The 10,954-nt window shown below is 49.4% G+C and overlaps 1 protein-coding gene and 1 pseudogene across 2 annotated transcripts; one reads left to right on the plus strand and one right to left on the minus strand.

The window, feature by feature from the left end:
• Positions 1 to 5,264: 5,264 nt before the first annotated feature.
• On the minus strand, positions 5,265 to 7,622 carry LOC125511025 (large ribosomal subunit protein uL30y). The gene is made up of 7 exons (XM_048676308.2): positions 7,465 to 7,622; positions 7,198 to 7,377; positions 6,497 to 6,594; positions 6,342 to 6,399; positions 6,149 to 6,228; positions 5,771 to 5,873; positions 5,265 to 5,666 (listed from the first exon to the last, which is right to left on the minus strand). The coding sequence occupies exons 2-7, from the start codon at positions 7,375 to 7,377 to the stop codon at positions 5,451 to 5,453; spliced, it is 735 nt and encodes a 244-aa protein (XP_048532265.1). The 5' UTR covers positions 7,465 to 7,622; the 3' UTR covers positions 5,265 to 5,450.
• Positions 7,623 to 7,749: 127 nt separating this feature from the next.
• Positions 7,750 to 10,718, plus strand: LOC125511026 (uncharacterized; annotated as a pseudogene). The gene is made up of 5 exons (XR_015602905.1): positions 7,750 to 7,852; positions 7,935 to 8,088; positions 8,195 to 8,317; positions 8,426 to 8,510; positions 10,293 to 10,718. The product of XR_015602905.1 is annotated as an uncharacterized LOC125511026 (transcript).
• The last annotated feature ends 236 nt before the right edge of the window (positions 10,719 to 10,954 follow it).

The following is a 10,954-nucleotide window of genomic DNA, read 5'->3' on the forward strand; positions in this document are numbered from 1 at the left end:
AAACAAAACACAATTGAACAAATCTTAAGTACCTCACCTCCTATGAGGCTATGACTTACTCCGGCCTAGGCTGCGTTCAACAGTGACATAGTTCTGATGAGTCCTGGTGTCACAAGAACCGGAAGTTCTTAGTCAGTTCTATATACTGAATTTTCCTCCACTATGATGCCCCAATTAATTTAGAAACCTTGAACCTTAAAACACGTGTCACAATTAATTTAGAAGTCTCTGACTAATTATCTTCTTTTTGAGAAAAAAAATATTATTCCCCAATGTAGATTGTCTTTGCATACTCTGTTATCAGTGTATTCTACACCGACCGGAGCACTGACAGTTGCCTATGTAAAATGTATCCATATGGAGTGCATGTCCGAAGAGATATTTACCAAACATGGATTTGTCTTTAGATCGGACTTCCTTCACATTGATTTGGATGCGGTATTTTCCTTCTTGTTGTAGACTACGCCAGTTAAAGAATTCTTTTCTATGTGTGCAGTCGAGCAATATTGAGGCCAATTGTGAACTTATTTCACTTGTATTACCCTGGTGTGTGTTTTGTGTCATAAAAACTACCTTTATGGGAAAAGCGTTGCCATGGATATACATTGCAGTCCTCGAATTGTAGTCGCCTGGGGATAGTGGGATATGCTTCCTCATCAAGCTCATAAACTCCTCGCACTTGTACACTTGAGCTTGGGTCACTGTTGTTTAAGCAAATGAAACGATCTACTTTGTCATTAATGGTGCGTGGTGCTCTCAGCAAACCTATCTCTCGTCATTCTACGGAACTGATGTCCATGGCAGTTTCCAAGCCAGAACATGCTAGAAAATTTCATACTAGGACTTTTTGCCTTCTTTCGATGTGTCGTGCTTGGCTTAAGGTCAAAACTTCAATTTGCTGACTACTACTCCCTCCGTTCAAAAATATTTGTCGGAGGAATGGATGTATCTAGACGCATTTTAGTTTTCGATATCCATTTTTGTGTATTTCTTCAACAAGTATATCGGAACGGAGGGAGTATAATATACTCCCTCTGTACCATAATATTTGTAGTTTTAGCATAGTTTTAGCAACTCAAACTGAGCTGCTAAAACTACAAATATTATTGTACAGAGGGAGTAGCTATCAATTGGCTAGTGTTCTACGCAATAATCTCCACTGCAGATAAACAAAATGTATGGTCATTAGTCTGTTGCTCTTGCAAACAACCCGGATATAGATCTCTACGAAATCACAAAACCATAGATCATTGAAGACTTACACGCAAGAGCTATATTTTTTAAAAAAATGGAGGAAATAAATATATAGATTAGTATGAAGGAAGTTATTATTCATGTTAGTAATTCAGGCTTCATTGTATGTCTAAGTTATTTAGAATATTTTTTACATAAAATAAATTGCATAGTAGCGATTCAGTGCCAAAATTCAGTTTTCTTAGCCCATTGACATTTCATTGACAACCAAAACTCTATACTATTTCAAAGTTGCCACTGGGCAGTTGCAAAAGCCGGTACAACTAGGAGTCAATCTAGGAGCCGACATCAACAATGATCTTGTCATGGCACACGGGTTAGAGACACAACGGCTGAACAAGGCCATATTGATCAGACCACCTTCGGCACGAGCAAGTTGATGCCATCCCTGCATGATGCAGAAGGTGACCTAGTTGGCACCTCGTAAAACCAAGGTTAGATGTGTTTCGTCATACCTCCTAATCCAATTCTGCTCATCGGCTAGTTGCCGTAGTTGTTCTAATACTAGAGGACGAGGACGAACCATCCTAGTCTGAAGGGCCGAGTAACTCCCAAGACTTCCTGGTACAGATGCCAGATGTTTGCAACTCATAAGGTATAGAGTTGGTCCCCTCCCTCCGCGTCGTCTCCCACGAGGCGGCCCGGAGGCCAACCCCAACCCTCGCCGCCGCTCCCTCCTCCCCACTCCTCCTTCCTCGCCGCCGCCCAGGGGCGCAGCCGGGCGAAGCCCTGCTGTTGCCGGCGGCGGCGGGGCCCCTTTGTCTCCCTACTCGGGCGGTGCTGGGGCGGGCCGGCGTCTCGGGCCGCGTCGTGGAGCTGCAGCCGGGCTCCATGGCGGCGCGGCGGGCTGGGGTGGCGCCCTGCCGTCCCTGCCTCCCCCCACGGCGGGCGGCTAGGCGGATGGCGCATGTGCCCGAGACAGCGGCGACTCCAGCGCGGCCAGATCTAGCTCATGGCGGCACGGGCTGTCGGTGGCCACCTCTGCCGTGACCGCGGCAGGTGGTGGTGGCACCGCGGCAGTTGGTGGTGGTGGTGCGGGCCGGAGGTTGGAGACGGCGGCCGCGGCGGCTCTTTCGGATCTGGCCTTTCGGTGACGTGGGCCACGGCGGCTAGGGCTGCGGGTGGCGGCCCTGACCGAGGCCCCCTCGGCTGGTCGGGGTGGCGGCGCAGTGGCGGTGGTTGCGCGGGTGCGTGCCCGGCGGCTGCCGTGGTGGTGGCAGGTTGATTGCGGCGGCGGCCAGATTGTTCTGGCGGCGGCTCGTCTGTAGGCTGCTTGTATCGGCCTTCGACTCCTCTCCTCGGCGTCCGTTCGCTTCTCTCGCCGGTGGGCTGGCCTTCTCCCGGCTGTTGTCCATCGACCGTCTCGCACCCGGTGCCGTAGGACTGAGCTAGTTTCGCGCCCGGCAGCAGGACCGGCCGGCCTCGCGCCCGGCAGCAGGACTGCGCTCGTCTCTCGCCCGGCAACAGGACTGGCCCGTCTCGCGCCTGGCGACAGGACTGCGCTCGTCTCGCGCCCGGTGTCGCAGGACGGCTCGATGGAGGCTTGTCGCCGGCCTATTGGGTCTCGGCGCTGGGACCGGCCAAGGGTGCGAAAGCCGGAGCCTTTTCGCCCGTCTCTGTGGTTGGGGTATCTGTGGGGCTCGGAGGACTTGGTGTCAAGGTCTTGGATTCCGGGGCAGCGGCCCTGGTGGTGGTGGCGCGGTGCTCATGGACAAAGCTCGTGCCTCGGTGTTGCCCGGCTGCCATGGCCGTGTGGGCGCCATGGTAGCCGGGATGTGGCGTTAGGTGGCAGTGTGTGTTGGCCGGGGTGAAAACCTCTCTATCTTCGGACGGACTGGCGACGGCGAAGATCGCTTCCTTCTTGAAGGCATCGTCGCGGCTATCACTGCCCATCGTGTTGCTCCAGGGGAAACTCTGATCCTCGGATCGGGCGATGGCGGCGCTCCGGTGCCGTATCCTTCCTGAAGGCGTCGTCTTGGAGCCCACGGTTCGTCATATGCGGCTTCACTTCTTCACGGTGTACACGGTTGAAACTCCCGGCGGCTCGTGTAGTGCTAGGGAGTGTGTTGCTGCGCTCAGCGTCTATGTATCCTGTCTTGAGTAAATCTGAGAATAGTTATTGTTTAACCGGGGCCAATGGTTTGGTTTTTTGCCCTGGGCTTGATTGGTTCAGGTTGTGATGGGCCCAGACTGTTACAAGTTTGGTTTGGTTTGGGTTTGCATCAAAACCAGTTGGGTATGGCTGGGTGTGGGCCTAAATGGTTTGGTCGCTGACAGCTGCGAATCGTGGTTCAGAACCGGTTCTCGGACTAGAGTTACGCACGCGACGCGCCGCAGCTGGACAAAGACGTACATACGCTATGCGAGGCGACGCGGCTGGGCACACGTCGTACTGAGCTGCTACTGTAGATCAATTACGTTGCTAGCTAGCTTGCTTGCCGGTTAGCTTTGCCGATACAGCTGACTGATTTGGTTTCAACCCAAAACTAAGAACCGGGTTAAGCCCATAGATCAAAGAGTGGTTTGGTTTTGGTTGAGGTGGACAGAGCATAAGGTTTGGTTTGGTTTTGGTTCTGCGCGACGATTTGAGGTGTGGTTTAGTTCTGGTTCACACTCCACATTGATTGGTTATGGTTTAGGTTTAGTTCAGTTATATAACCATTGCCAGGTTTAGTCTTGGGTGTGTGTGCGTTTGTGGTGGGTACGTGCGGTTGTATTCGACACTGTTGGTCTATGCTTTATATATAAAACGGGATGAAAGCCTTTTTCGGTAAGAGGATTTGAATGGATTACAACTAGAGGACGAACCATACTCGCTCTTAAGAGGATTTGAGTGGGGATGAGGAGTCCGCTCGACGGTGCATAATATATGTTCTCCATAACCTTTACATGTACTGTTGCCAGGGCAGAACATGCTTCATCAATTTCTCCTTGGCTATTCCAAATGCATTCAGCGTATGGTTGGTCAGTCATCGTTAATGTGTGGGAATGTGCTGCTCTCTCATTTTCCTTTCTGAAGTCCGGCTGCAATGTTTGTTTAGTCGGAATTTCCAGCCGAATGCAAGCCGAACCCGAAATATATGTTAGCATAAGAGCAACTCCAATAAGGTGATCCAAACAGACATCGATTTTGTCCGTTTTTTATTCGTATGGGTCGCCTGTCCGCGCGTCCATGTTCGCTTTTTTATTTGGGTCTGCGTGTGCGTCCAACGGCAGGGCAGGGGAGCTCGCAGCGCGGGGGAGGGGGAGGTGCTGATGGGGGAGCTCAAACCCCACGGCGGGGGTGGCACGACGAGCGCCACGAACATGCCGCGGCGAGCGCGAGGGCACGGCGGGGCGAGGCCAGGCGCTGTCGGGCGTGGCGAGACGCGCGACCAGGAGAGGCGGGGTGGCGCGGGGACGGTGGAGGTGGGGGCGACCAGCAGCGGTGCAGGGGACGAGGTCGGACCGGGCACGCGAGCTACGACGCGTGGGAGACAAGGCCGGCGTCCACTCTGTGCAGTCGCGGAGCCGCCTCGCTCGTTTCCTCAGCACCGGACCCTCGCGCCAGATCAGGGAGCGGCGAGCAGTGGAGGAGGGACGTGACGCTCACCTCCGCCCAGATTCAGCCCGCGGCCGAGCGCGCGACCAGCAGCGGCGGCAGGGCGCCCGACCAGTGGCGAGCACCGGGAGAGCGGCACGACACAGCGCGACACAGCAAGGGTGAGCGGCGAGACAAGGAGCAGAGGCGCATCGAGCGGTGGGGTGGGCCAGCTAATAAAAGTAGAGGGGATGGGTGGATGACAAGCGGGCCAGGCCAGGACGCACACAGACAAGAGAGCCAAAGAAAGCATCCGTTTTGTATCCGCCCACGACCTAAATGTGGCTCAAATTTGGATACTAAATAGAAATGGGTCGCTGTGTCACCCCTTTGGAGTTGCTCTAAACAACAGAAAAATTTACGCAGAACCAGCAAGTTCGAAGTAAAAATTACAAAGCCCCACATACTAGGTAGACAGCAACGAGAAACGTATTCGAGGCACATAGCAGGAGGCATTAAACACGGTCTCAAAACCTCCACATACAGAGTCAGATTCTTCCAAACATGCATATCATGGTTCCGAAATATCAAAACTGCATCCACCATCCACTTCCTAATGTAAAGCAGGCTTAACAAACAAAACATCTTCCGAATACAAGAGATATCGATGATCAACCTAGTTCATCCTCCTGACGAGTTGGTTGATGTAGTTCTCACGGTTGCCGGCGTCGCCACCCTCAACGTAGTGGTTCCTCTTCTTCTTGAGGCCTCCCAGCGGCGCCTTCAGCTTGAAGGGCCACAGGAAGTTGTTGGCCTCCTTGAAGTGAGGACCGACGGTCAAGATCTCATGCACAAGGTCCTCAATGCAGATGATGTTGTGCTTTCCAAGACCCTGATAGTAGACAACAAAATGGTCAGAATCAACCCAGAGGAAAATGGTCAAAATGCATTTGGAAATAAAATAAGGGCCATATGTTGAGGAATCTGACTGCTCACCTCCTCGATGACCTTGTTGTTGGTCAAAGGAATCCTTTGCTTGTTGAGCTTGCCATAACCTCTTTTGTAGATCAACTCCCTCACGCTCTTCAGGTTCGGGTACCTACAAGTATAATGATTCGATCCATTTAGATACAAACCGAACATCAAAGACTCTTGTGTCTTTGACTAGTTGACATCAGGTTGTAGAATTAAATGCAGGGGTTGATTCAGAAAGAGTATTTAGTGTGAGACTACTCTGCTAACTGTGTGAAACTTCCAGGCTCGCAATAGGAAAAAACAAATCTAGCAAGGTTCTAACAAACAGCAATTCAGTCATTCAATGTTTAAGGCATGTATCATGTACCAACAGATAAAAAATGCACACTTGTAACATACCCATATGCAACATATGGCTCGACCCTGCGGAGCATGTTGATGGTGGCCTTGTTAACCTTCAGGAACACTCCATTGAATATCTGCACAATCAAAGAATTGGCACAACAAACACAAGTAAAAAATCATTTCAAACAAGGTATGGATGCATGAATCAAGTTCAAACTTGACACAACCAACAAATTGTCCAACCCACCTGTCTCAAACGCAACAGCTGCAAGATCTTCTTGGTCTTTGGGTGCATGGCATTGATACTGCAGCCAGACATTTGACAAAATTAGCATTAACTTAAGCCAGAAATGAACACAACATACACATCAAGACAAACAGTGGCAAGGTGGTGTGAGTTACCCTCTGATTCTGACAACAAACAGCAGCTTAGCCTCAGGACTGACATAGAACCCACCCTTCATCCGGGCCTCACGCTTAAGCTGAACCAACTCCTTGTCCTGCAAACAAAACCAGCATTAAGTATATTTCCCAAAGTTAAGCTATTAGAAGCAGAGCTAATGGTTCCTTCAAGAAGAAGGAAACATTTCAAAGATACCAGATGGGCGTCAAATCAAGCAGAAGGAAACATTTCAATGACACTAAGCTGGGCGTCAAATTTGAACAAAGATTGCAGCAATTTACACCGAACAGTTATAGTCGACACACTAAAATACAGCACCTAAATCACCTTAAATGGTTCAGGTTTGATTTCATTTTGCTGCAACACCATGCAAATCTGGCCTAGGTCATTATATACACACACACACACAATGGCATGGGACATGGACATACAACAACATGCAAAGAATTAATACAGCTAAGAACCGAAGGGCATCTCTAGGTCACTGCGGCATCACCGTGAACGAGTATTTACATCTATGCATGTGTATGCCTACCTATTATTAGCAGAAATCGCATCGAGTACGAACAGGAGTCACCGCATACAAATGACCCAGTCACAGATCCAACGTAACGCATCCTCGAACGCTTAAATCTAACCACGAACGCACGAGCAAGCGACCGCTAAGGGGCGAGGGATCGGGCGGGAGCAGCGATCTGACCTGGGCATCGTACTCCTCGGCGTACTGCTTGGCGCGGGCGTAGATGACCTTGACGTTCTCGCTGGATTTCTTCTTCTCCTCGACGGCCTTGGTCTTCTTCTCGGCGGCCCAGAGCTCCTCCCGCTTCCTCTTGAGGAGCACCGACTCCGGCACCACCACCTTCGCCGCCTCGGACGACATCTGCGGCCGCAAAACCAAACCCCAGGGTCAGATCCGGCAGAGGAGCGGGAGCAAATGCCCTGGCGCGATGGGAGGGCGTGCGCTTACCTCGACGAGCTTCCTGCAGGGGGAGGGAGGAGGCGAGAGAGAGGGAGAGAGAGCTGGAGGCTAGAGGAGGCGGCGGCGGGCGGAGGGAGTGGCTTATGTAGTTGGGGTTTGGGGGCTAGGGTTTCGGAAGGGGGTCGTCTGGATGGGCTAACCCGGCCAGCAAAATGGCCCATAAGGCCCATATTCTGTTGGGCCGTCCGGCTCGCTATTGGCCCACACCATGCGTACCGTGTAGGCCCATGTAACCTCTCACGGAGGCATTCGCAACTGCTTCGCCGTCGCCGGAGGGAGCCCGCGCGGATGCCATCGCCGCCGCATCCGCTCTCCTCGCCATGCCGCCGCCGCGTGTCCTCCTGATCGTCCTCCTCCTGCTCTCCTCCGCGCGCAGGTGCGCCCCTCTCTCTCTGTCTCCGTCCGCGCCTCTTTCTGGTACTGTTCGCCAACAGCTCCGCCGTGCGTTGCCCCCGCAGCAGCCTGGAGGCGAAGGAGTCGGCGAGGGCCCTCAGCGTCGGCGATGAGCTGGTGGGCGAGACGATGCCGCTCCGCCACGGCCGGAGGGTCTACAGGCTCGCCGGGCTGCGGCCGCCCGCGTGGTACGAAGTCAAGATCTCCTACCCGGCCTCCGTACGATCTCATTCTCACCCTGGCTGTCAAAAGACAAAGACCATTTGTTTCGCCAGTAAACCCATTGCATCTTCTTGTGCTTGAAGGCGCTGCTTGTGGTTTGCAGATACCGTCCAGCTTTTCGATTCGGCTCGTGAGCGATCCTGATGCTGTGGAGGACCAGGGGAGTAAGAACAGGAGGCTGCTCAACACGGAGAAGATCATTTTCCAGGCTGAGAGCACCAAGCCGGTTGGTGTTCAGTGAATTATTAGCTAGAATTGTTGCTTGGCTGCAGAATCAGAGTGGCGTGCCCTTTGATGAGATGATTTATAATGGCTGTTTGTGATTGAAATATAGGTTTATGTTCTTGTCACGGTGGAGCCTGAGGGTGTGGTTGCGAAGCCAAATGTATCGGAGAGAGAGCTTGCCCTGTTCAACATTGGTATGCTAGCTCGTAATTGCTGTCTCTTTACATTTCAATTTTCCTTGATTAGCCAATAGCCGATAGACTGCTTCTAGTGTCTGTTTGTAATTTGTTCATTTTGTGCCATGCCATAAAATCAATCATTGCTTTGAGCATCATCATGTAGTATTTGAAACCTTGGTTGCTCACTGATCAGTGCTTGATATCATTTCCCCGTTTATCTAACAGGTAAAGGTCTTGAAATTTGTAGAACATTCTTCCATACAACGAAATATAAGTCACTAATATGTACAAGTAAGCCTAAAATGCTGATTTGTGTGATAAATTGTATTAAAATGGAGATGATCTGCGGCCAGAACTTTTAGACAATATCAACATAAGCCACCTACCTAAAGTAAACATTTCAAGGAAAACTAGAACGTTATTTACTAACCTAACAGGCTAAACATACTAGCAGATCCTCAATTTTGTTTTCACTATTCACTTTCTCTTTGTATGCAATATATATGTCATTATGCACATTGCATGACAACGAACTGCATGCTGTTCTAGTAAGTTCAGTTTAGTATGAATGTCTGTTGTTCCCATTTAAGAGCGAAGAATTCTGTTGTGAACTGTGCGCTGTTCTGTTAAGTTCAGTTTAGTATGAATGTCTGTTGTTCCCATTTAAGAGCGAAGAATTCTGTTGTGAACTGTGCGCTGTTCTAGTAAGTTCAGTTTAGTATGAATGTCTGCTGTTCCCATTTATAGCAAAGCATTCTGTTGTGAACTGTGCGCGGTTCTAGTAAGTTCAGTTTAGTATGAATGTCTGCTGTTCCTATTTAAGAGCAAAGCATTCTGTTGTGAACTGTGCGCTGTTCTAGTAAGTTCAGTTTAGTATGAATGTCTGCTGTTCCCATTTAAGAGCAAAGCATTCTGTTGTGTCCTCCTGTCATAAATATAAGAAATTTTGTTCCCATTGGCACTACCTGACTAGATGAATATTATTACATCTGAATTGCATTAGTACAATTGTACAAAAATCTGCTTCATTTAGGCAATAGCTAATGTTGTCCCTTTTTGCTGTAAGAAAGATGACAGCTCAATTGGAGAATGATATTCATTGGCTGTAGATCGTAATTCAAAAGTTGGGGTGAAAAAGATGGCCTGTTAGAGATCCTTGGTTTTCTGAGTTATGATATTTTTGTAGTTACTTGTCTGTTTAGTACTTGGAATCTGAAGCTGTTTACACGTTGGTTCCATTTTGCTTCTGTGGCTGTATTTCTAAAGAAGTCATACTCATCTAAAATATCTGAAGCATGTTAATTAGTTGTTGGTTCCTAGTGAACCTTTTCATACAAGCTTGTTTTTTCCAAGGCCATGTGAATTAGCATAAACGAGTAGGCACAGCAGTACTGTACAGTGTACACACAGGCATCAATAACTATAGGTAGTGAGCTTTCATATCCACAAAGCAGGAAAGTGAAGCTTGGTTATTCCAAGACCATGTAATTGGCAACAATTAGTAGGCACAACCCTGTCTGGTGCACCAATGGTTGATATAGGCACCTAGTCGTTAATTTTTGTTACACTTTAATAGGTTTCCAGCACCATATGAAGTAATTTACAGAAATAGATAGCGCACAGAGCTTGCTTTGAAATAGTTTGATTCACGATTTTGATTATGTGGAATTAGTTGCATCTAGTTTTCCCTTTCACTGGCTCTGGTTTTCATTGCCTGGTCCTTTGATGTACTGCTTTGAGTCACCTAAATAGCGTTTCTCATCCAAATTGCTCTTTTTAATTTCCGTTGTTCTGCAGTGTGTGATGAACTTTTGCTGGGGATCCCTTGCTTTGCCTGGTGGGTTGGAATTGCAGCAGTGATTTGCCTTGTGTTGGCATCACTAGCACCGTATTTCCTCCCGATCCACAAGCTACTTAACTACGAAACTGCAAAGTCGACCGACGCCGATGCAGCCAAGCTATCGTGATCGCCCGGAACACGCTGTATGAATCTTCAGCTTTGTCTGTCATACTAGAAAGTTCGGCTCAGTTTAGTTTTGCATAGTAGGTAGCAGGCTAGTGCACATGTATTGTCTTCTTTCTTCTTCCCTTCCTTTTTGCCCTGCACCAGACGCAGTTGTACAAGCATCTGATGGTTGTTGCCCTAGTGTTTAATGCTAGATACGTCGTTCAGTCCTGTACGGTTGCCTCATGAATTAATTGAAATACTATGGTTTTATTGAATGAATGTTTTGCTGGTTGCACCACTCCAGAAAATGGACCACAGGTTCCCCATGAATTTCAGATGCTGACTCTTCCTGTGCCCATTTCATTCTGTTGTGATTGAAACGCGGCACTGGTTACGGGTCTCGTATCACCTCAACTTGTGGCGGAGGTCAGTAGTAGTTCACACTGTGCGGATTGATGGGCACGCATCAAGATAACCAAATGGATCTGCATCATCCATGTTCAGTTAACTG

The sequence above is a fragment of the Triticum urartu genome, chromosome 5A (assembly GCF_056163025.1).
Source record: "Triticum urartu cultivar PI428250 chromosome 5A, HENAU_Tu73, whole genome shotgun sequence".
Taxonomy (NCBI): Eukaryota; Viridiplantae; Streptophyta; class Magnoliopsida; order Poales; family Poaceae; genus Triticum; species Triticum urartu.